Genomic DNA, 25,994 nt, shown 5'->3' with positions numbered 1-25,994 from the left:
GCCACAGTCTAACTACTCTATCGCGTGGACAGATATCACTTAGTTTCTGTGAATGGGAATTTAGGCTTTTCCTTTTCACTCCAGCATAATTGTGATTGCAAGTAATAGCGAAATGAATTACCTTGTGGATATGTTATTTTGTATCTATGGAGATGTATTTCCAGAATGAATACCTAGGACTGCTGGGTCAACAGGCAAAGTTAGCTATCGCTTTATTAGATAATGACCCATTTTCCTCCTACCATTTTGTTTCCCCCAGAGCAACATTTGAGAGTGTCTGTTTGGGGGTAGATTGCAGAGCCCTTTTAGTTAGAGTAAGGAATTATCTGCGGCTCTCAACTCTCAACTGACATCACAATTGCTCAGGGAGCTTTTTGCTGATATGTATGTTGGGACTTCAGCCCCAGGCACTGATTTATTTGGTCTTCAGTGGACATTATGAGTCATGGATTCAAATATTTTGTAGAAGTACTAGTTTAACATCTATATTTAGTTACCTACACAGTAACTCTTTTCTTTAACAAGCTTACCATTCCAGGAGGAGGTAAATCAAAGCATACTGTTAATGTATGAACTTTATCATGCTTGTGAATTACCTACAAATACTGGTGACCATATACCCTTAACTTTTTACAAATGGCCTGATATCAATTAGTTTTCATTCGATGAGCCTTTATTGAGCACTGACTGAATACCAGCCATTGCTTAGGTACCGAGGAAAAAAATACAAGACAGATCGGTCCTGCTCCTTAGCGTCTTCATTCTCGTTGGGGGAGATGCAGGGAAACAGGAGTCCATTAAACCCCTCAGATGGCTAACCACGGGGTGTGTGTGTAGGTTTCTGCCCTTAACTCTTTTTCCAGTGGGGGAGACACAAGTAATCAGAATATGATCATTATAGAAAGGGGTCTGCAGAGATCACACTAGTGTTGTCTAACCCAGCTAGAGCGGTAAGGGCAGACTTCTAAGAGTTGATGGTGAACATTGGGGCTGAATTTTTCCAGGCCAAAAAAGGGAGGGATAGCATTTCTAAGGTAAGAGAATGATGCATGTACCAAGGTTTAGAGGTGAGAGAGGCATGTTGTGTTGCTTTTAGAGACATTCAAATGGCTCAGAGTGGCTGGAGCATGGGATTCAAGCCAGGGTATGACAAAAAGATGATTGGAAAGTAACTAGAGGCCACATTATTGGTTCCAGTGCCTGGTGCATAGTAGGTGCTCAATAAATCATTGGATGGCATTGGATTGTTGAGTGCATGAATGACAACTTGCTGATTTGTGGAACAGAGCAGTTTTGCAGTGGTGGCTTCCTAACCACACTCACAATAGAAGGAGTTGGTGTTCCCAGTGTATTTGATATTTTATCTGGTAGATAAAACTGAATTTTTTTTTAATGCAAATAACAATCTGATTATGAAAGTAGCCATAACTGAGGACGGTCACCTGCCTGATGTATCGCCCCATTCTGGATAGATGGACAGAAAGAAAAATCTCTTCAAATTGTTGTCACGATGTTTCTGTCTCTTTATCTGCTTATTATAATCCAGTTTCAGGGATAGATGGAATTTTAAAAATGCATAGCCCCTTTGGCCTTAGAGCCCGAGGAGTCTTTCCCTTTAGCTAAAGAAAAACAAACTGACAAGATAACAGACAGATGTTAGCTCTAGAATCACTTCCTCAGGAAATCGTGTGTGAGAGCGTCTGTGGTCTCATTGACATTCCATTAGATGGGAACAGAATTTCAACAATTAAAGTGATTGTTTGAAGGACGGGAGTTCCTGGTGGAAGCTGGGATTGGATTTGCAGCTGTAGCAGTGGGGCCCTGTGAATCACCTTAGATCTGAATTTCTTGGAGGCTTTGCTGCCTCTTCTCCCCTTTTAAAGTAGGTGCAATTTGACCTTCTTTTAAGTTACTCAATAACCAAGAGCATCAGAGAACTGTTTTTCTGAAATAGACTGGCTGTCTCAATAAGCCAATTTAATCCGAGTCCCGTGACCTACCTCTCAGTTAATGCTTTGTGAGAAATCTATTTTCATTTCAATCTGTATTTGCTGTTTTACTCCTGTTATTGCTATGTCGCTATGACAAGTGCTCGCATATACATAAAGCAAGGAAATGGCCCTTTTGTCTGTTGGTAAACATCAGTGAATTTTAGTAGCAACATTGAGTCAGGAATAGGAGGAAGGTCACTGCCATCCAGTTAGTGACACACGGACTTGAGATGTGCTTCACCATTTCTTCTGCCTTGATAAAAATTTTGAATTCAGCAGATACGCATAGATTTACTGTGTTATTAGAGGAACTCACAAAATGAGAGCTCACTGACAAAGGCTCAGCAATGGCAGCGATAGCAAATTTCTATTTGGCAGTTGAAAACACATTTTTCCTATCAGGCAGGCGAGCTCTAGATTGGGATGATTTCTAAAATCCTATCAATTTTGTCTACTGGCTTGAAGGACTGTTTTCATTTACATTCTACTTACAAAATGCATGCTCCGTTCAATCAGACTGTTTTAAATTCAAAGGTAGGGTTTGGGTAATTTAGAAAATATGAACTTAGTATTAGTGGGCACGTTTTGTGCCTATTCTAAGAAGGTAAGTTATTGAGAATTTTTTGCAAGTGAAATGAAAGTTGAAATTCAACAAGTGATTGGTAGACTAAACAAGGTGTAGTGCTTTAATAGGGTGTACTATATGGCTATTTGGGAAAATATTTTTGCCCTACCGAATTGGGATACCAGTTTTCAACAAATAAGACATCAATTATTTAACTGAAAATACTAGCTTAGAACAAATAAACATTCTGTACTATAAAGACAGATACTTTTATGTTTTAAGTAGTTTTAGTTAAGATGTGTATACATGTGTATTTAACACACAAATTAAGTATCCATACAAAAATTAAGTATCCATATATTTTAAAAACAATGCAGATTTTCCTTCTGGTCCAAATCCAAAATGTTTTAGAAAGACTTTAACCCAACCAAAAAAAAAAAAAAAAAAAAAAAAAAGAAATAGAATAAAATAACCTTTTGCATTGGTGGAAATTACTATTTAAGTGTTGACTGATTAATTCTGATGTTTAAGTGATTCTCAATTGTTTAAAAATATGACAGCTATTTTACTTCCCCTAAAATTGAATATATTTGATGTTATAAAGAATATTTGCAGTAACTCCATAACAAAACCAATTTAAGACTTAGAAATTGTCTATCTCTTAGTTTCCAAAAAAAAAAAGTTAGATTTTATGTGGTCTATATGTATATACTTACAGATCATGACACATATCTACTATACACATATCCACACTAGTATATTTAGAATATGTATTTGTATTCTCAAGGGTTACATAACTAAATACAATGTTTTGGAAGTAAATTGTTTTTTATTTGATGATGAGACCTTTAAGCTTTAATATTTAACAAGAAAACATTTTTTATAGAGGTCATTGACATGTAAAGATCTTTAATACAATGAATTATGGCGTTCTGTCTGACGTGAAAATTGTATTTTTACAGTGTTTTTGTTTCTAGAAAACTTGAGAGTAGGGGATAAGCATTGTGTCTGAAAGTGTTTAATTTTTTTCCTCTTGCAGCTTAAATACTTGTGCATAGCCATGGGGAGAAACATTGGCGATAATCCATAACCTCACCTTTCAGTTTGGGGATTCTTGGAAAGCTGAATATTCTTATTTTCAAGATAATAACAGTGAGTGGCAGGCATGCACTTTTATCCAGGTGCTATTGATTAAGTGAGTGCCCGCTATGTACCACCTACCACGGTCAGCAAACTTCATTCATCTGTAAGGATATGATTGAGGATAAGGAAGGAGCTCAAACTGAATCCGTAACAAAGGGAAAGATGGTGAATCTAGCTTTTCCCCTTGTTGATTCTGTAATCACAGCCCAGTGATTAGAGAGAAAGGAATTTACAAGGCAAGACATGGCTGTGGGCCTAGAGATAGTGGCTGTTTGACAATGTGATGACCTAATAGCTCTAGCATGGAACCACAGAATGTCTGACAAGTAATTTACTGTAGCTTTTCAGAGGTAAGAATGGAACTCTGTTAAGGTTGAATAGCTATAAACTTAAACATTTGTGATTCAGTCTCTTCCCCTCGGCTGTTTTTTTTAGAAGTCCTATTACTGAAAATAATCTATCTCTTTGTTGTCTAATTATTAGTGAAATATAACTTCATATAAATAAAATTATGTGGTAAAGCTGGTTTCCCAATATTTATCTAAATTTCACATAGAAGTCAAGACGTCAGTAGATAGGAAATTTCGAGATTCAGAAGTGTTTTGGATAACTCTAACCTTCAGACCCCTTGCTAGAATACACTTCATCAGAGCTGTGCTCCTCCAGTTGCCTGAACCAGAAACCTGGGACCTTTCCCTCACTCACTGATCCTTTGCTCACCCCCCTGGCCCCCCACCCCCACTGCTTTCATTCCAGCCATGCCCATCCCTCCTGTTCACTTGAACCAAATCGGTCTCCACTCTGCTGCCAGAGGAGCTTTAAAAATTTATGCACAATGGAATATCACTGAGCTATAAAAAAGGGATGAAACTCTGATACATGGTTCAACATGGATGAAACTTGGAAACATGCTTAGCGAAGTAGGCCAGACACAAGAGGACACGTATTGTATGATTCAACTTATATGAGGGACGCAGAACAGGCAAATTCAGAGAGATGGAAAGCAGAATAGAGGCTACCAGGGCCAGGGGGAGGGGGAACGTGGGAGTTACTGTCTAATGGGGACAGAATTTCTATTAGGGATGATGAAAAGTTCTGGGAATAGGGGTGATAGTTACAATATTATGAATGCACTTAATGCCACTGAATCGTGCACTTTCAAATGGTTTAAATGGTTGAAAAAAAGTGATGATACTGTAGTTATGATTGACAGGTCCTACTGTTTACAGGAGAAAATCTGAACTGCCCCATAGGAATCACTCTTCCATTCTTTCCCACCTTTTCCCACAACGTAAGAGCTGCGTCTGCCATTTCCTGGGGGCCTCGACCTTGCTCAGTACCCTTCGGCCTTGCTCAGTACCCCTTGGCCTTGCTCAGTACCCCTCGGCCTTGCTCAGTACCCCTCGGCCTTGCTCAGTACCCCTTGGCCTTGCTCAGTACCCCTCGGCCTTGCTCAGTACCCCTCGGCCTTGCTCAGTACCCCTTGGCCTTGCTCAGTACCCCTTGGCCTTGCTCAGTACCCCTTGGCCTTGCTCAGTACCCCTTGGCCCTAGTACCTCTCACTGAGGATTGGAAGGAGGAGGGGAAAGGGCCCTGCTTTGGCTTCATTCTTCCCCCTCATCTCTCCTCCCTCCTCCTCACCTTCCTCCTTCTCCGTCCTCTCTTTCCCTCTCTGCTCCCCCAGCCTATTTGCTCTCCTTGGGGGTCAGGTTTTGCTGTCCGCCCCTGCTGCCACCTAGTGACCTGGCCTTTCCCAGCCTGCGGGGACAGCTGTTCTCTTCATTAGAACTGGAATGTGAAGGAGGAGGAAGTGCCATTTCAGCTTTGGGACCCAGCTGTTTCCTCCAGTGTTGCTTGAGAACAGCATCGCCCAGGCCATGTTTTAACCTCCACGTGTTTCTTCACCTGCCTGTCCATTGGGCTGGGAGCGTGGAAGGAAGGGCTGTGCTTCACTGGCTGATAAGTTAATACCCTCCAACCCCACCGCCCTGCACGGCAGACTGGCCTTCTCTTTCCGTCTCATCGGATGGTGATTGTACCAGGAAGAGCCAACTGGGTGCCAGGTACTGTTCTAAGTGCTTACCCCGTGTTAATGCATTTTATTCTGAACACCCTGCGAGGTGGGTACTCTTACTGTTCCCTGCCACAGAGCTATTTGTGTCAGTTGCCGGAGGCTACAGCTCTGGCCCCTGCCCCTAACCATACTCGCTCTGCCTCACCCAGGTGTCTCTGTCTTTGCTTATGCTGCGTCCTCACCCTTGAAGTGAAAATGCCGCCTTTCCCTGAAAACTCTTTCCTGGCATCTCCAGACAGACCCAGGTGCTCTCTCTTTCACTTCTACCTGATCCCCATCTTAAGCCCAAATCATATTGTGCTGAAGTTATTAGCATGGCTGTCTTTTCAGGGGAGGGCCCATCTTGTTTTCTCTAGATTCCTCCAAACCTAGAATGGCATCTCGTACTCAATACATATTTGTATGAATGCATTCGTAGTAGTATTTGTTACTCGAGCGTTTTCTCTGGGAAATATGAAGGCGAAGTTGAACGAACACCTTATTTCCAAAAACACGGTCCCAGGTCATCTGACAGTACACTCAGAATATCGCCACTTCCCCCTAAACCAAAACCCATAGGTAGGGTTTTAAATACTCAAAGCTAGAAAGCAGAACAGAGGCCACCCACGGGGGCCGGGCTGGGGATAGGAATGATGGACAAAGGAACATTTTGGGGTGATGGAAATAGTTTGATTGGCGTAGTGGTTACACCATGGTGTATATTCATTGAAACTTGTTGAACTCTATGTTTAAAATATGTGCATTTTATTGTTGATAAGCTTTACATTAAAGGTGACTTAAATATAAGAAAGCAAGAGAGAAATCTTTGGGACTTATTGTTTGGTTAGGAAAGATGGAGAAATGACTGATGGCACTTGGCTGCACCACTGTTCAGTATCGAGTTTGGGGGGGTTGTAGTTTTTTTCTTCCTACCTTGCCTAAATGGAAAATCAACCCTCATTGAGTTACTGCAGCTGGAAGGAAGAGAAAGCAGAAGTAATGAGCAGAGTGACAGCTGACGCCCCTCGGCGCTTAATTTTAGTATGGATGCCTTTAGGAAATCTTTGCAACTTCAGTTTGAGGCTGAACTCCTGCGATGAATCATGGATTTGGAGGGGAGGTGGGGAGACTGCAGCAACAAACACTCTGCTCAGAGAGAATAATCTTATGAATGATGTTTGAATAGACTTAGTCAAAGAAAGATCTGTAAAACCCACCAGGTTTTTAATGTACCATTCTTTTCAAGTATTTAATATAGAATATTCTCCAGTTAATTTGAAGAATCTTGAGGGGAAAAAAATACACATTCTGAGGCACTTTTGAACGAATGTTCCTTATGGGGAATTGACCCAATGTCTATTCTGGGTAAAGCTGAGGTTCTCCTGGCCAAAGGTAAATTTGTTCAGCTCCGTCGAGGCTTGCCATAACTAGTCAAATGAACACAAGAATTGTATCCAGAGTTCAGACTATCAGGAGGCAGTCTCATCACGTCTCTGTAGTTCCATCAAGTGGAGGATGGCCTGTGATTGGGAGCTGTCATAATGAATTCTGGAGTCATCGATCGTGTTGTTGAAGTAATAGATCCACATTTTTAAGTGTGAAGAAAGTTTGGAAGTCTATCTGTATGTTCTTACTAATGGTCTTAGTACTTGCTGTTGGCAGGACAGGCAAATGGTGGTGATTTTTAATGTTCTTTGCTCAACTCTCTTTCCTCCAGTTGCCTGGAAACAGTCATTTAAAAAGATGCTGCATCTGTAAAAGCTGGTCTCCCCCAAATCACTACAAGAGTATTTTGCATTCTGTAGCTTGACAGGAAACTCAGGTAAGATGACTAATGTTAGAGCAATATGCTAATTTGAAGATCAGTGTCTCCAGAGTAATGTACTGAGTTTAGGGGATTAAGGGCAGGGCCGATGAGAATAGATCTGGGGTCAGCAAATGGTGGCCTATTGGCCAAATCCAGCTGGGGCCTGTTTCTGTAAACTGCAGTGACACGTTGTCTGTTGTCTGTGACTGCTTTCACATTTTGATGGCAGAGTTGTTGAATATTTGTGAAAGAGCCTATGTGACCCGTGAAGCCTAAAATACTTCTTACCTGCCCCTTTACGGAAAAAGGTTGTGGGGTCCTTGATGTAGATAAAATGTAGCAAGAAAACATTTAAAAACAAATCTCCTTAAGGTTTTCACTTTGTGCTAGAATTTGTGGTTGGGTAAAAAGATAGGAGTGGGGACTGCACATGCATGGTTCTTGTTATGAAAATGCAAATATTTACCTTGGAAGTTTGTCTGGGGCTTTCAGTAGTCCTCTGTGCCCTGCACATGACAAGCAGGGTAGTGGGGACCGCAGTAGAGAGGCGTGTCCTGTCCAGGAAGCTCGCCTACCAGGTTCTCAGTCCTTAATGCACAACCCAAGTGCCCAAACCCTTCTCCACAACAATGACTTATTGTGCATTTCTGGCATTGGACTGTCTTTAGATGGCCTTGAGATACCACCTTAAACTTCTGTATCTTTTGAAGGTGTGGGTACAGAGTCCCAGAGAGCAGGTTCCAGGCTCTCGGCTTCTCGTGGAAAGGTGCTGGCTCGGGTAGTAGATGGCCGTCAGCTGTGACTAGTTGGCCATCAGCTGTAACCTGTTAGCCATTAACCACTAATGTAACTGCCGTGGCTATGCTAGCCACAGCAGATTGCAGTTAGAACGGGGGATTGCAGTTAGCAGGGGTTGGTTGGCAGGCAGAAAAGTGGACGGCAGATTGCGGATCGTGTGGATCCTACTTGCTGTGTCTCACCCAGCCGCCAGCGAGACTGGCCAAGAAGACCCCTTGTTGGGGTACTGGCAGATGTTTGCTCCCTGTGTTGCCAACCCAGCCGCCAGCGAGAATATAGTGGTATGACTCCTCTATCTGTGGCTCTGTGGGTGTTCCTTTTTGGCCTCGCCATATCCTGTGTTCTGATGTGGGGAGTGGGACTAGAGACCCCGCATGACACCCCCCATGAGAGAGGGTCAGAGCCCATTTTGCTGCCTAGGATGGTGCCGACATTGGTCAGATGTGATGCTTAATCAAATAAAGGAAATTTCGGTGTCCTTCCCTCTGACTTTTCTTGCGTTCCAGGGTCTCTGGGACCAGCTTGCGGGTTCCTTGGGTTCCAATACCCTTTCCAGCTCTAACAAATAATGATAGTGCTTTGCTTAGTGGTTCTAAGCCCTGTGCGTGATCAATTGAAAATATATGATCACTAGAGGAAGAGTCTCCTTTCGGTGCCCTGTCTCCCCTTCCTCCTTCCAGTGGCTCTTTACACGGCTCTTCCTGCAGGTTGCACATCCAAGCCCCTTGAGGTCAGAGACTTGTTTGGCACGGTGTCCCCAGTGCCTTGGCCCATGCTTGGCACACGGTGGGTTCACAGTAATTTGTGTTGTCCTCCCACTACATATTTTGCATTAGTAGATGTCCAACCATTGGGACGACTTCGGATTTTGGTTTGTTTTCCATTTCTTTGGCTTTACTTATGTGCCTGACTTGTCAGTTCCTTCAGCTCTACTCAGAATTCTAGGAGTTGGGGTAACTGATCATTTGCTCTGCCTACCTGTCTGTCTGATGGCATCTTTTATCACCCCTTCTCTCCAGGGAGCCTGGGGATCCCCTGACAGTCTTTTATATTTATCCCTTCGCTGCTTTTGTGAGTCTCCGCAACTTTTTCTTCACCGTCACTGGGTGATCAGAGCGAGACAAGCTGAGGCAGTGTGTGTGATTAATGCCTGTGTGAACCTTGGCCTCTGCATGAGCGGGACAGCCATGCCGGCTTCTTTTCAAAGAAGAGTTGGAACCACCTTCACCTGGTAGCACGTTTAGGTTATAGGGATATCTTACTTGATCTGAGAAGATTACTGATTATACATCAAATAGTTATTCTTTTGATGTTACTACAATGTTGTGGCATTTGTTACGGTGTTAGCTCTAGTTAGACTCATTCATTAGACCAAAGGCATAAGGAAGAAACTTGTAGCGTAAGCTGCCTCCCATTTATTTAGACGCCTACTATCTCATGTGAATGTGCGTTCTTATGAGAGCATTAGCAGATAATATTTACAAATTGCCTGTCAGGTATAATAAGCATAGAACAAACAGCTTGACAGCTCTGTCTTGCTGTCAAAAACCCAGGAGTGTCTAGCAATTACTTAGGTCGTAGAATTATTTTTACCAGAAGATACTCTAGGGGATCATTTAGTCCAGTGTCTTCGCAGGTGAGGACACTGAAATTTGTGGAGCGGTGATTTGCTTAAGGTAACCCATCTACTTAAGGGCAGAATTAAAGCTAAAATCCTTACCTCCTGATTCCTAATATAAATAATTATCTGATAGATATTAAAACAAACCAACCAACAAAAACCAGTAGTTATTATCACACATGGCAATACTGAAATTTGCCTTTAATTCCTTAAAATGTCTTGATTCCAATATACTTTGATTTTAAATATGTATCACTATACTGTGGGTGGGTCAAATTCCTTTATCTTTTTTTTTTTTTTTTTAACATTTTTCAAATTAGTTTCAGGTGCACAAAACAATGTAATAGTTAGACATTTATCATTTATATCCCTCACACAGTGCTAACCCCCCTCCCCCCATCCACTACCCCTCTGACATCGCACAGAGCCGTTACATTTCCACTGTCTCTATTCTTGATGCTGTACTCCGCTTCCTGTAAATATATATATAAACTTGTAGTTGACATTCATTATTGTTCAGCTTCAGCTTCAGGTGTACAGTGCAGTGGTCAGGCATCTACATCATCCCTGAGATGGTCTCCCTAAGGAGACAAGTGTCCATCAGATACCCTACAAAATCTTTACAACATTATTGATTACATTCCCCAAATTGACTTGTATCCCCGTGGCAATCTTGTGGTTACCGATTGTACTTTCTAATCCCCTCACCTTCCCCCTTATCCCCCGTCCCATCTAGCAACCCTCAGTTTTTCCTCTATGTCTCTGAGACTGTTTCTGATTAGTTCATTCATTTATTTTTTTCTTTAGATTCCACATATCTTATTTCGTAACTTAAATGCTTTTGTGTAAATGAAATGCTCCTGGAGACCGTGGTTCAGTTTCAGCTGTTTGCTGACTTGGGTTCTTGCAGCACCAGGATGGGCATGTGCAGACAGGGATGGCACCTACACTGTGATCAGGTCCATGGGGCCCGTGGTTGGCCCAGCGGGCAGTGCTGGCAGGGCCAGACCTTCGGTAGGGTGGCAAGGCCCTGGGCTGACCGTGGCATCCTACCTGATCTGCTGCTCTGCCTGTTTAACCCGTTGATCTTTCTGTCCCACCCTACCTGCCTCAGCTACCGGGGCCAGTCTGCCTCCAGCACTGTCACCACCCCCTGCTCCATCCCCTTAGGTCACCCAAGACTTTTAAGTGACCGTTTTCACTTTCCAGATTCTTTGCACCATCAAATACAGCAAACCAGGGTGCCCATTGGAGGAATCAGTGCCAATAGCAGAGGTTGGGCTAATGAAATTCTCATTTGAGATTTGTCAGAATCCTGGAATCTACTGCCTTTTCCATGAAAAGAAAGGCAGTAATTACATCAATTGAACTCTACGTGTATTAGGCAGGTGTGTCCTGAAAGGATTGCTCTTTGTACCAGGGGACCAAGTCTGTGACATCTGTCACCGCCAGGCCGTTCCCATTCTTGCCACTAATGGAAGTGTTTGGTAAGATCCAATATAACTAAGTGGTCTTGCCAGCTGAAATACCAAATTAAATGGAATTGTACTCATGCTGTTGAATCCCATTTCCGATATTTACATTTTCTCGAAGAATTAAGTAAATGGACTACATCAGAAAGACATGCTATTTCAGTAGAATAAGCAATGCAGTACAGTGTCTAGTTTAATCTCTGACTTTGAGATTTTTCTCAACACAACCATTAAATTTAAGATCCTCACATAGACCGTCAAATGGACCAATTCAAGGTCAACCAGATATAATTATAGATGTAATCAATATCCGTTCTTGCAGCAGTTTTGAGGGGAGGCTCCATAATGAATGCCACTGTCGCAAATCTAAATGAGGATATATGACGAGTCTGAAGAGTCTTAAAAGTAAAACTATCTGGATTATTTATTTCGTTGGCTTTTTTATCCTCATGCCTGGACTTTTAAAAGCAACTGGGGTTATAAAAATTCAGTGTTGGCGCCCTTTGTGATTTTACCACTCACTAAAGTCAGGAGAGTACTTTATCATACCCGCACCTTTTATAAAAATGCTTAAAATGATATAGTTTAAAAAAATAAATTTTATTTTGTGAAGATATAGCAATGTTATAAAGTACGAAATATTCACTGCCCCCAAACAGCAGCAAAACACACACCCCTTTGGGTTTTGACAGTTTTCCCCCACAATCACACTTCCCTCGTATACATGAATCTCAGTCCATTTTTTAAAGTATTTTAAAACCAAGACATGCATTAGTATCACTTTCAATGATTATTCAAGGCCTTTTATCTGCAGATTGTGTAATTGATGTTATATATGAAACTAAGTACCATTTTAGGAAGATGTGTTTGAACGTATAAATTTTATCCTGTAAGCCATAATTATTTTGAGAATGCCCTCCCTTAGCCACTGTGCCTCTTTTCTGTGGTCTTTCTCTTTGATCTTTGCTTTAGGTTCTTTCAAAATAAATTGTAGTGACAGTTAAAAATTGTTCCAATGTACTTCAGTATATGCTTGTTCTTATGCATTCCAGCAAGGTACTCTTTCCTTTGAAATTTAATAAGTATTTCATTTGAGCATCACGTCCTGCCAACACACAGGTGCCTAAAGCAGTTGCCAGTGTGTGCTTGTGCATTTATTTGACCAGGGATTCTGACTTTCTTTTCCACCTAATGTGGGCCTTGCTTCCATTCCCTTTCTTCTATCATTGACGCACATCTTTTGAGTTGATGACGAAAGGGAGAAAGAATGATTCATCATTAGCTTTGGTCTATAGCCACATAAATTGTCTTCTCTTTACTTAACTAGTCGTCATCATTACTAGTTATGCTCCAGAAAGTAAACTGGAATGCAGTACAGGCTGGCTTAATATAGAACAAATCGGCGTATAAATCGGAGAGGCTGCTGTCACAATAGCTCGAGTGGCTGAGCTCAGAAAATAGGAACTGGTTTAGCATTCTGCTGTTCATTTTGTGTTCCCCTGGATTGTAAGGCCTAGAGCTTACTTGGATGGAGCTGGAAACCGAGTAGTATAATCTAATGTTTAAAAGGGAGCTCAGCAGCAATTAAATGAACATTACTTGGAACATAAATTCGTGAATAAAATTGCATGTTGTTTTTCTTGAAAAATGATGGTGTTGGCATGTCGTGGGGCAGGGCTACGGAGAACACGTGCACCCTCCCACGCTGTTCAAAATGGCGGTTCTTTGAGAGCCTGGAAGTGCCTGCGGGCAGAGCACACACCACAGTGTGGGGCGAGGGGAGGAGCAGAGAACTGGCACCGAGTCCTTCACTACCTGACAGTATGTGAACCCTGAACTCACGTGACCTTCAACCACAACTCCATCATTAAATTTAAAAGGAAAGCAGAGTTGGCCAGGGAGGAAGCAGGCTCCAAGGAGGTCTGACTTGTGTCAGTGTCACAGCCGGTAGTGAGAGAGCAAGGATGTGACTCAAGAGTCTTTGAGGCCAAAACCTTCATTCTTCCCATTTTGCAAAGCTGCTTTTTTTTTTTTTTTTTTTTGGAAAGAAGGAAAATAATATGGAAAGAAGAAAGGTTAAGAAATAAATCCGTGGTCACAGTCACAGTTTTGATATTGGTGTCACAAAACATTTTTTGTTTCTCAACTGCATTTAGTTTGAAGGTTGTTATCCTGAGTGCCATTGTTGAGGAAAGTTCTCTCCCAATTCATGAACCTGGAGGAAATCCCCAATTTTGTCGTTTCTGCCATTGGAGCTCAAAGTGATCAATCCTTCCCGCCCAGGCACATGCCCATCTTGCTACAGTCTCTAAGATCATGGCCCAGCCTCTGTCAAGGAGCTTGAACATAAGGATAGATAAGAGAACTTGCCAATATTCCACAGCAAACCCTGTGTTTTCTTTTAAGAAATAAACCAACATGCAAAAATAAAGTCAGTATGATTATAATATTAGAAGAATTCTACGCCTCGTCGCTAGCACCTTTGGGATTGCTCTTCCATCCCATGTTCACCATGGCAGCGGTCCACGCTCTTTCCCACTTCTAAGCTCCACACACGACCTTCGCTTGCACCTGTGGATGGTGGTCACTGTGCTGGACAGCAGAGGCCAGACCACCTGTCTCTGAGCTCCCTAGCCTGCCTCCTCTGCCCCTTGTCACTCAGATTTCTCTAATCTGAAAATAAAAAGCATTAAAAGCATTTCTTGATTCGCCTCCCTCTGAGTTCCCGTTGTCCTGCTCTACGTCACACTGCCTCACGGGGGCTCTCATCGTGAGGGGGCTCTTACATTCTAGCCCCCCTCCAGTCTCCATCACACCTGCTGAAACCACTCAACAATACGAGCCACCTCCTGGTCCCCTAACCCTGAGGTCTTTCCTCAGCATTCACCCCCACAACCTTATGCTGCTCAGAAGTCGCTTGCCTGGGACATGTCGCTGGTTTCCTCCCACTCTGCCCCCTTCTTCCTTTCCATGGGGCTTAAATACGAGTGTTCCCTAAGTGTCTCTCTTTTCTGTTTTGACTGTTTCTGACTGATATCTCTTCGCGGTGGATGGTCCCTAGATCTCTTGGGTCCAGTCCTGACTTTTCTCTGCAATAGCAACCCGTTTTCAGCTTCTTTTTGACTCTCTCATGTCTTCCTGAGTAACGTGTTTCTTCTGTCTCCAAGCACCTCACATACAAGATAGCCAAAGTAGAACTCATTGTCTTCCTCGTCTTCCCTCTCACAGCCTCATTAGAGCACTCAGCCAGATCCCACTGGACTTCTGGAAGACCTTTCCATAGTTTGTATCTCTTCAAGCTAATTGCCACTATTTGCTTCAGCTACTCATCACTCTTGTCTAATATTATAATAGCTTCCCAGCAGGCCTTTGGAATCTCTCCTGAATAGAGCTACCTGATGAATCACTCCCATACTCTCAGGAGTAGAGAACTGGCACCATTGCCCAGTAGAACATCCCATATCTGTGGCCTGGCACTCAAGGCTGTCTGTGGTCTGTGGTCTCTGGCCCACAGCCTGTGTCTGGCTATGCTCATTTCCCCACTTCCTGTAGGAGGTCCTCTCCCCCCACCCCTGGCTGGGCCTGTGGGAAGGTGCTGGCAGGTTCTGTGAGAACTTTGTAGAAGGCATCTGTATCCAAAACCTAAATGTAAGAGCTAAAGCTATAAAACTTTAGAGAAGGCATCTCTAAATTACTCTTGGATTAGAAAAAATCCTCTAGCCAGTGTCACAGCTAGACCATAGAAATAATTCTGTAATTGCTCACTTCCTTACCTTTGCTCATGCTGATTTCTGACCTGAAAATAACCTGCCCTCTGATTTTACATGTCTAAATCCTCCCCCATAATCCAGGCTTGTCACTGAGCTGTCCTGATTCCTCCAGCTCTTGTATGGCTTCGTATTTATATAATAGCTGTTTAAGTCCCTCCACTATTTACTTCAGCTGGGAGTTTCTTATGGGCAGTGACAAGGTCTTTGTTACGAGGGATAAAAACACATACCACAAGGCTTGACACATGGTAACTATTCAATGAAAATGAATGAACAAACGAATGGAAGAGAAAATATATTTACTCATTCTTACCTAACTTTCAATTGCTTATGAGTAGGATTTGGATCTGATTCATCTTTATATCCTGCAGGAGTTAGCGTCGTGCATGATAGATACTCAATAGATATTCCTTTTATTATTTTCATTTTTTTCAGTTTTATTGAGGTATAATTGACAAATAAAATTGTAAGATTGTTTAAAGTGTATGTCGTGGTGATTTGATCGATCTGTAAATTGTGAAATGATTCCCTACCACCTCGCTGACGAACACATCCATTACCTCGCTTATTTATCTTTTTTATGAGAACATTTAAGTTCTACTCATAGCAAATTTCGATTATTCAATAAATATTTCTTGAACAAGTGGATAGATAAATAGTTGATTATGCTATGAGCTTTCTGAATGCTATGTTACTATATTTTACTTTCAATAATTGAATTTAGGGGCTCTTACTACAGCTAAAATTTTTAAAAAATATGTTGCTCTTTTGATCGTCATTAATTTTTATCACTGATTATTATTTTTTATTTTAAACTTTTTCTGCATTCTTAATTTTGACTTTAACAAATCATATATCATTGGGGAGGGGTGCATTTTTAGTTTCACAAAGGAAATTAGAAAGAAAAAGAGGGTTCGCCTTTTAAGAAAAATGTGAAGGAGCTTTTCTATGTTGTTAGCTCCTGCCTCTGGGTATAGGTGAGTTTCTAGGACTAGCAATTATTTCTACAATAGTGGCTGAATAGTTCTTCTCAGCGTTATCATGGCTCCATCCAAGTACACATCATTTGGGTGCTTTCGATAGGAAACAGAGTTGGGCAGCTTTTATTGAAACACGACTGGAGCTCTAGGAGGTCCCCAGTTAAGTTGAATTAAGTTTCTCTGCCTCCTGTCAATACCAGGAGGCTAACACTATTCCTGTTTTTCGGTTGTTTGTTTGTTGTTTGTTTCTTTGTTTGTTTGTTTTGTGGTGAAGGCTGCTGCCAGTCTTCTCTCACAACCCTTCACTGTATAGGAGTTGGTTAGGACCAGTTAATTCATAGTCTTTGCTTGTGGTGATGTTACTTGGTGCAAGCCTAAATAGTAATGAAATTAAAAGAACTGCCTGAAGAATATTCACGATCCTGTGTGCCTCTGTGAGCCTGACTGTCTGAAGGTTCATTGCTGCTGGTGGTTTTGTTGTTGTTTCATTTTTGTTTCTTAAAACCAATTGACAAGAATTACCTCGGCTCACATGATTAGGTGGAAAAGATAACGGATGCCTGTGTATGCTTTTTTGGTGGCGTCATTCTCATGACCTATGGGAGAGGAACAGTCCTGACCCATATAAAATGAGCGAACTAGTTACATGAAGTACCTAGATTGTAAAGCCACGGGCATCTGGCAATGAATGCTTATAGGAGGGTAAGTAGAATCGGCAAAAGAAGGTCGGAAGATTGAAGGAAAGACATTTTCTTTTAAAAGTGCTACAGACTTATTGGAAGCAAGATAATTTCTCCGGTGTATTTAGATCATTTCTCCGGTGTATTTAGAAGAAGAATAATCCAGGTCCACTGAAATGCACAAAACAGAAACAACAGACTTCCCCTTTACGAAATATAGGGGCACTGTGTATCCTCACAGAGATATTCGTTTTTTTAGAAATGAGCAAAGTATTCGCCATGACAAGCTATTTGAGACAAGTCATTCACCTGCCTTTGGACATTACGGGAATTCTACAGTCTCACGAGTGGGAAATTTTTACACTTTTGACCCAGTGTCAAGACTTCTGAGCAGTGGCATAAATCCATCGGCTATGTTGACATCTCAGCTTGTTTGAAGTAACTAATTTTGTGTGCATTTTTTTGTCTCCTTCAGAAATGAATACACCTGAGTGTGCTAGACGCCTGTGAGCTCTCCGATCACCTCACGGCTTTGGAAAGACTCAAAGAAGGAAGGTGCCAGAGTAGTGGACTCTGAGAACGAGCTTCTTTCCCTGGGCCTTGACTTCCCTGCTCCCAGACCACGATGGAGACGCTCTCCCAAGATTCTTTGATGGAATGTCAGATCTGTTTCAATTATTACAGCCCCCGGCGAAGGCCCAAGTTGCTGGATTGCAAACACACCTGCTGCTCGGTGTGCCTTCAGCAGATGAGGACGAGCCAGAAGGACGTGAGGTGCCCTTGGTGCCGGGGCATCACCAAGCTGCCCCCAGGCTTCTCCGTGTCACAGCTCCCCGACGACCCCGAGGTCCTTGCCGTCATCGCCATCCCGCATGCCTCTGAGCACACCCCCGTCTTCATCAAACTTCCCAGCAATGGGTGCTACATGCTGCCCCTGCCCATCTCCAAGGAGCGAGCACTGCTGCCGGGAGACATGGGCTGCCGCCTGCTGCCCGGGAGCCAGCAGAAGCCTGTCACCGTGGTGACCATCCCCGCCGAGCAGCAACCCCTGCAGGGCGGGGCTCCCCCGGAGGCGGTGGAGGAGGAGCCAGACAGGCGGGGCGTGGTGAAAAGCTCCACCTGGTCGGGCGTGTGCACTGTGATCCTGGTGGCCTGTGTCCTGGTCTTCCTTCTGGGCATCGTGCTCCACAACATGTCTTGCATTTCGAAGCGCTTCACTGTGATATCCTGTGGCTGAAGAGGGCGGCGGGGAAGGCTCTTGTGGGTGCCACGTAGGGGCCGAGCAGGTGTTGGTGATGGGATGGAGGTGAGAAGATGGGGGCGACGCTGATGCTGATCGTTTGGTGCTGAGCGCTGGCCTCTGGGCTGCCCCTTGATGGACCCAAGACAAACATGAAGGGCAGAATGGGAGGTCTCAACAAGGTACCAGGCGGATCGCTCTGAGTACTGATGGCAGCAGCTTCGAAGACGATTGCATGCATCCTCATAGCCGTTTATTCAATGGACTGTAATTTATGATTTTTCAGAATCATGTTAGGAGATAGACATTAAAGTACTTAGACGTTAAACTGTGCAAGTGCATACAATGTGATCTCTAAATGTGGTAGATTAAAACAAAGATGCTATGTAGACAAGTAGAATTAAACCTGAGAAATCCGTGTACAAATTCAGCGATGACATGCAGTGCTGGTTTCTTTCCTTTTTTAAGAATGAAACCCGTCTTCATTTAGTTGCTAAGGCTTTTTCCACTTTTGGAATGGCACCCAAATTAAAGTAAGTGAAGCAGACAGTCATTTTTGAAGAAAACATTTGAATGTTTCCAATGTGTTGTGTTTTTGTCATGTACCTTCATTTTTCTTCCCTTGTAATTAGAGCTCGATATGTGTTTATTAAATGAAAGCCCAACAGGGGGCAATGAGCAGTGATAATGAGAAGCGCCTGATCCCACAGGAAAACTGTATGCCAATTTTCAAGCCATCTCACAAAATAAGAATTTTAAATGTAAATATTGTGTATTCGTGTGTGTGCGTGCACGCACATGTGTGCGTGTGTAATTTGATTTACCTCAGGTTTTGAATGTTTTAGAAGAATCCTGGGGGTAAGACTTTGGGGACATGAATGGGTCCAGGGTCTGAAATGGTGGTGACATCCTGGGCATCAGGACCCACTAAGATGTCACATACTCATCACTTCCAACACTTGCTCTTTTACTGTGTATTCAAGTCCTGTATTCTGTGAGGCACAAATGGAGAATAACAGAAGATTTGGTCTTTTCTCCCAATTTTGGGGTATTGTAATCACCATGAGTATTTTTCACTGATGACAAACCCGGGCTGGCATTTTAATAGACAGTCTATGATTATTTTTTGAAACATATTGTTCCACGAGAGTTAAATCATTCAGCAATCCAGTTTCCTCTTGTTGTATAACGAAGAATATGTCTTGTATTTTGAAACATGCTTTTATTGAGGAAAGTGGCAAGGTAAACCAATGGCTCACATTCCCAGTTTAAGTGGACCAGTTACTCCTAAATTATCAAATATTCTTAAATGCATAATTGTAGATATGCATGAAGAAAGATCTGCTAGTATTCAGTGATAAATTTCTATGCCTGGATGTGTGTGCATTCAGAAATAGCTGCGAGCTTTACAGTTATTTTCTAATTTATGTCATGAAATAAGTGGTATGTGACAAGGACCCCACTCATAAATATATCTATTTATGTTCCATTGAATCCATGAAAATAGGGGAGAGAAAGGTAAGCAGTGACTGGTTCCAAAAAGCAAGGCTCAAAATAACCCTGTAAGATGGAGATAATTTAATTTACTTATATGCTAACTATTACCTTCAAGCACACAAAATATGCACATTAAAGTGATGGAAATTATATGAGATAAAATGACATTATAATGACTAGAATCCAAAGGTAACACTGTTCATTGGTGTGAGGATTCAATATAAAAATATGAACTTGGGTTTTTTAATTTTTTCACAAGACCTTTAGGAAATGTATTTGAAAGCTCAAACTAGAAATTAGATTAAAATGCCATTTTGTTGTGTAAGCTATTGGGCATTATACAACAAATCTAGGATTTATTTGGTATTAATAATTTAGGTATCATATTAGCTGAATGCTATCCTCTGTTACATAACATAATATACTGTTGGGTTAGTGTCAATTTCTCAGACTCAACCAGGTTGCCGTAACACATGTCTGACCTAATTTCTATTTCTCTTGTAAGAAAAAAAAAAATACCCGACAGAAATATAGCATTAAGAATACATCTCACGTACATGCCATGTTCAAATTAATTTTGTAAATGATACCTATATTGTTCATGTACAGTATGAAATGACTGGCCATGTAGTATAGTATGTGATAGAATTCTTTGTTAAGTAGGTTATACACAGACACTAATGTGTGTGACAGCACAGTGCCCTGTGTTTCTTCGTGCAAAACCATAGTGTAAAAAGTCCACGTAACTTGTACTTGAAAACAATTCCATGCTGGAGCTGCAATTCAGCAGTGCAAAATTAATCAGCTCTATGCTAGACTCTTGACTTTACAATGTAAGGTAACAATAATGAAAATCAGAGTTCTTTGTGTGAGTCTTACTGACATAAGAAACATTATTTATGTGAATTCTGCCTGCAGTTCCTTGTGTAGCTGTTTGTTAGTGTGCATTGTGTGTGTGTGTGTGTGTGTGAGAGAGAGAGAGAGAGAGAGAGAGGTCTCATCTTGCCTAATAGAATTTGTATAGACTTAATGATGTTTTAATGTTATCTGCATCCCATTGCTCTGGTCTCTTCTGGCATTAACCCATAACACTAGCAACTCACCTACCCCATGTGACAAAAGTCCAGTGATAACAACTGGCCAGAATTCACAGTTGCACATCAATGAAAAAATCCCAACTGAAAGCACAGAAAGTTAGAGCTGAAAGCAACCTCTGGTAGTTTCATTTTGTAGACGAGTCCCCTGAGGCCCACAGAGGTGCATGACAGCTTGTCATTCAGCAAAAGGGAGGCAAGGACTTCGCACTGCAGTTTCCTCCTGCTCCCTCCGAGGCCTGTAGACACCTCCATTGGGCTATGGTCTTTTTCAGGGTAGATGAATACCCTTTACTAACTCAACTCTTGCTTTAAAGTTTTGGGTATTTTTCTTTGGTAGATTTACGTATTCATTTTAGTTAGCGTCTACCTCTGGGAAATGAAAGGAGGGTTGATTTAAGGATGAATATAGACTTTTAAAGAAAACCATGTAATTTGAATTTTTGAAATTGCAAACCATTTGTTTCCCCGACTCCCCCCGCCCCCTTATGTAAAGGACAATGAGTGTTGTGTAAATAGTAAACTATAAGCATGAATTTTCATCTTTATTAATGATCTTGACATAAGCAAGAGAATGCTTAATATGTTAAATAGAGCCAAGTATGCTGTCAGAAAGCATTGTCTTTGGAAAATTTTTGTATAATGACCTGGGGCACAAGTGGTAATGAAAAGGCAAATCAGTTCTCAGTTCCAGTCACACTTTATGATCAGAAAGCTTTAAGGTATTTTGTTTAAGAATATAATTAAGTTTAATCTTGTACATGACTGAAGAGTGGGTCCCATGAAGGTTAAACCGTGTGCTGATGCAGCCCTTGGGATCTTCTAGCTTGGCCACTGTTCAACGGAACTTTCTGTGATGATGGAAATATTCTATAACCTATGTGGTCCAATACAGTAGCCATTGGCCACCTTGGCTAATGGCGCTAGTTCGACTGAGGAATTGGATTTTGTATTTTATTATTTGAAGTTATTTAAATTTAGTTACTCACATGGCTAGTGGCTACCATATTGGACCACACAGTTCTGGATGGTTGTTCAATGGGATGTAGCATCAAACTGTAAGAAGACAGTTTGTGGTTTAGTAACATGCAGTTGGCTAAAAGAAAAAACCCAGAAAACAAAAAAAAATAATCGTTTCTGGGTTTAAAAAGTATGTGATCTCAAGTATGTCAGTAAAAATTTATTTATTGCCCTTTGGGATTACTGCTTACACACTTTGGGCCAAGGAATGATCAGTGAAGCTGTAGGAGTGCTTTATGAAGCCCCTTTTCTGGGATCATTAGCTGCATGTGAATGTGTTGTCCAAAAATAATAGTTAGACAGTAGCTGTAAAACGTTTGACTTGCAAGCTATGCATGACCTGTGCTGTGAAAATGTGTTTAGGGTCTGTCTTGCGGTCTTAGGCCAGAAAAAAAAAAAAAAGCCTAATGAAATCCCTCTTCACTTCCAACATCTTACCCAGACTTCATTGCTGCATTAGGAAGGTGTGAAGTATAAGAGCAAGCGTGTTTTGCAATGTTCTTAGACAGTGTTTTTGTTTGCCCTTGAAGTCTGCCAGCTTGTCATTGTGTTTGGTGTAGGCATCATTTTTCATTTGCCAGACTAAAACATAGGTACTATTTTTAGGGTGAGATTTGACATTGTTTTAGTCTTGTTCGGTTTTTAAAATTTTTCATTATCACTGAAAGAATTGAAATTTGCAGACTGGCACAAAGGCATTTTTTTTTTAACATTAAAAAACATTGCCCATGGAATTCAAAGACTTGAGGGTTGTTAAAGTTACTAAAATTGCTCTGTAAGTGAGTAAAGAGTAGCTGAAAATTCAGTTTGATTTTACATATATATATATGATTTTACATGTACATATATATATATATATTCATGGAAAGATCAGACTCTTCCTGATAGTACAGTATTTATTCCCGTCTAGATTTTGGTTTAAAGAGTTGCCATAGCTTTATTTGAAAACCCATACTGTGTCAAAATTGGTTAGTCTGCTTCCCATTGTTTCTAAATGTAATGTAAGCCAAATACATTTGCTTCAATTTAGCAGAATTGAGTTTATTTTTCCCCCTCCTAAAACTCATGGATGGGTACTGACTGTTCTTTTCAGCTTGTCTTTAAAAATTAAAAAAAAAAACTTTTTTTGCCAAAATAGTAGTTTTTCTTTGGACTTACAAGGAAGTTAGAAGTCCAAAGTTTATCAGTATGAGAGGAGTGATATGCAAAAGGTTTGAATTTCTATCTTCTCTGAGAAAAATGATGCTGCTAACCAGTCAGCATTTTGTTTCCACACAAGATATGTAATCAGTCAGTTGATCTATCATCCGTGACCTAGAAGAAAGAAGCTGTTCCTAATCATTTCCATCATTCTCAGTAAAATATCATTCACAAAATAATCCTTACCAAAACAAACTCCAAAAAAGAATGAGATAGTCAAGATAATTCAATAACTTTTGAAAATAGTCTATTTCAAAAGTGATGGTTAGTTGCTGAATTTTGTTAAACATGAAACACTTCTTAAAAATAAGTGGAAATTCAAGCCATTCATTTTTCTGAATATATATATATATACACACATATACCTATATATATATCATATATATATATATATAATTTATCAGTAATAGGGGTTAAATATCAAATAAAAATGTTGTTACACATTTTCCAATTTGTGGGTTATATAATGTTGAATTTAGATGTTAAGACCTTAACAAATTCTATAGGCTGCATACATTGTGTCCAACCAACCAATTTGGGGAATATCCATATAACGAAACTCTTGAGACTTTTCAAATATATGAAGAGGTGGGTTGGCATGCATTTTATTGGAAAGCCATTGATGGTTGAAGAACATAGGTGGGTGGGGCATTTAATTTTTGTCTTTGAAATGGCTTATTGTTTGACTCTGCTTAAGTGGTCATGGTCGATCACCGTTATTCCTGAACTCTTACAATATGGCTCTGATTTTTCTGCTCAAGTTTCCTTGCACAGTCAGGTCAATGATTTTCTTTTTTTCAGGATTCACTGCCTGGGGTAACCCACTATGTATATTTCATTTATGATGTAGTGGTGCTTGAAAACACTCATCTCGTTAGCTAGACTTTATTATTCTAGTGTAAAGTTTTTGATACTATTCATAGTGACCTTTTTAGGGACAATCACTAATATTTGTGGCAATGTACTGAGGGGTCTCTTGAAGTCTGCAACAGCATGTGTTTTCTTTGTTTGTTCCCTTATAGCTGTTCCTATTCTTCTAGAACTGCTCTAAATTCATCACCTCAGGGTGTAGGGCTAGTAGCCCATGTGAAAGTCTTCTGTGGTCTCCTGGAGGTGTGAGTTATTGGGCTGTTCTAGCAAGAGTTTTCCAAAGGTATGCTCAGTTTTTAATTTGACATTTGCTTTTTGAGAATCCAGAAGTAGAATGTTGGATATGATGGTAGTGAAGGAGCATGGGATATAAGAAGAAGGGAATAGATGAGGCAAATGACCCTGAAAGGGGAAGAAGTTGACATATGTGTCATCTCTATTTAAATAATGGGAGGATGGAGTAGCTGGTATCTTACACTGTGTTTCATAAAATTCCTGGCTGAAGGACAACCCAACTATTAAGTAGATCCTGTGTAGGAGAGGTGGAGACGTGGCTTTGGGTCGATAGCAACAGATGGGTGGATCTGCTCAGAGAGTGAGAAGATACTTGCATAAAAGGGAAAGAAATCTGTAATGGGATTATAGCTCCAAAACAAATTGTATAGGAGCTGGAGAAAGAAGCATAGGACAACTGGGAATAACTTGGCCAAGCATAATTTGTCATTCCAGTATGGCCTACCAAATTCAATTCAAGATGTTTAAATTGAAGACATACAGGGAATGTGCTTTGCTGATGAAAGGGTCCCATGAGGCCCCACTGTGTTGTTAGCACACTAGGCAATTTCAGAGCCTGCTCTAGAGTTGGTTGCTGAATCATTACAAACTCCAATAACATCCTCTTAACCATTGAATGCACGCCTATGCCTATGGATGTATCTTGATTTGAGTAGGTTAACACTATTGGGAAGACTCTTTCAAGAATATTCCGTTTCTATCCTTGCTGTTGTCATTTATTATATTTTTTCTTCCACCATTTGCTTCTGTTTGCCTCACTTGACAGTTCCAGGTGGGGAGGCTGGTTTCAGCTTGGGATGTTACAAACTCCCAGCATAAGCCATGCAGCTGCTAAACAGGGTTCCTGCCATTCCTAGGGTTCCATTGGTGGGTTCCCTGGCCCTGTGGATAACTGATGTTCCAGTCAAATGGCTAGATTTATGCTGCTCAGAGGCTGTTAACTCAAGTCCTTGATGTGTTTCATTTACAATTATGTGGATTATTTATTTTAGGAACTTTTCCTTTAAAGGGCCAAACTGCCCTACAGATAAGTGAGCTGCTGGGCTGTGTAGAAAATATTGTCCAAATGTTGCCAAATATTGACTTCATAAGGGGGATATCCAGCCGCTGTTTATAAATCTGAATGTCTTAAAAAGCATTCTTGCTTGCTCTCTCTGTTGTAGACGGTGTCTTAGTAAGTCCTGAGTTTTTCCAATGAACCCAATTTTAATATATGGTATTTTTGTATGCCAAACTGGTGTCTTGTCCTTTGTATATGTGGTAATGTTGATTTTATGACTACTGTTAAAACACATTTGCTATGATTAAAATTCATAAAATGATTTCAAATAGACTCACGTGTTGGTTTTCCATTTCCCCCACCCCATGAGATATAACAAAACAAAAAAAATTGACTGGAATTTTCCATCGTCAGCTACTCTTAGAATTTTAATAGACTAGGATAATAAAGCAACAAGGAGCTCCTGAGCCAAGGATTTTAAGTGGAGGTGACCTTCAAGTGGCTCCTCTGAGAAGCCAAAGAATTCATTTGTAACAAGGAAGCCCAAGCATGTATTTGTGGCTTCTGGTGGCCCTACCTTTATCCTCCACTGTTTAGAAATGACACCATGTGTGTCAGGCCCCAGGTGGACCATCTCATACTGAGTATAGAACAACTTTATGCATGTGTCGTGAGAGGCAGTGTGACCTGCTTTGGCTCTGAGTCTGAGAAGCTATCCTTCAATAAATGGTTTTCATTAGTGGGACGGGGGTTTGGAGAGCCTTTTTTAAATAAAAGGATCCGGTCTTTCAATAACTCTGGATCACCTCAAGGAATTTCAATTCAGTTTAGCAGGTGGCCTGATTCTAACGAAGTGGTTAATAATCAAATGTGCACGGGTGCTAGTATAGGCACGCTCT

General features: G+C 41.2%; 1 protein-coding gene across 9 annotated transcripts in view; it reads left to right on the top strand.

Moving 5' to 3' along the window:
• RNF152 (ring finger protein 152) overlaps positions 1-25,428 on the top strand; it is a 72,862-nt gene extending 47,434 nt beyond the window's left edge. For 6 of the 9 annotated variants that reach the window (XM_019729307.3, XM_074339878.2, XM_019729301.3 and 3 more), the window contains one exon: positions 17,356-25,428. In XM_019729307.3, the coding sequence (XP_019584866.1) occupies positions 17,506-18,117 (612 nt within the window). In that variant the 5' untranslated portion in view covers positions 17,356-17,505 and the 3' untranslated portion in view covers positions 18,118-25,428. Of the gene's footprint in view, positions 1-7,469; positions 7,575-8,459; positions 8,639-17,355 lie in introns of those variants that run through there. The other 3 variants (XM_074339877.2, XM_088798026.1, XM_019729306.3) reach the window with 2 other exon arrangements.
• The last annotated feature ends 566 nt before the right edge of the window (positions 25,429-25,994 follow it).

The sequence above is a fragment of the Rhinolophus sinicus genome, chromosome 4 (genome assembly GCF_057876585.1).
Source record: "Rhinolophus sinicus isolate RSI-liver-muscle chromosome 4, RSI-T2T, whole genome shotgun sequence".
NCBI lineage: Eukaryota > Metazoa > Chordata > Mammalia > Chiroptera > Rhinolophidae > Rhinolophus > Rhinolophus sinicus.
The sequence above is the reverse complement of the archived record's forward strand: the minus strand, read 5'-3'. Positions and strand labels throughout refer to the sequence as shown.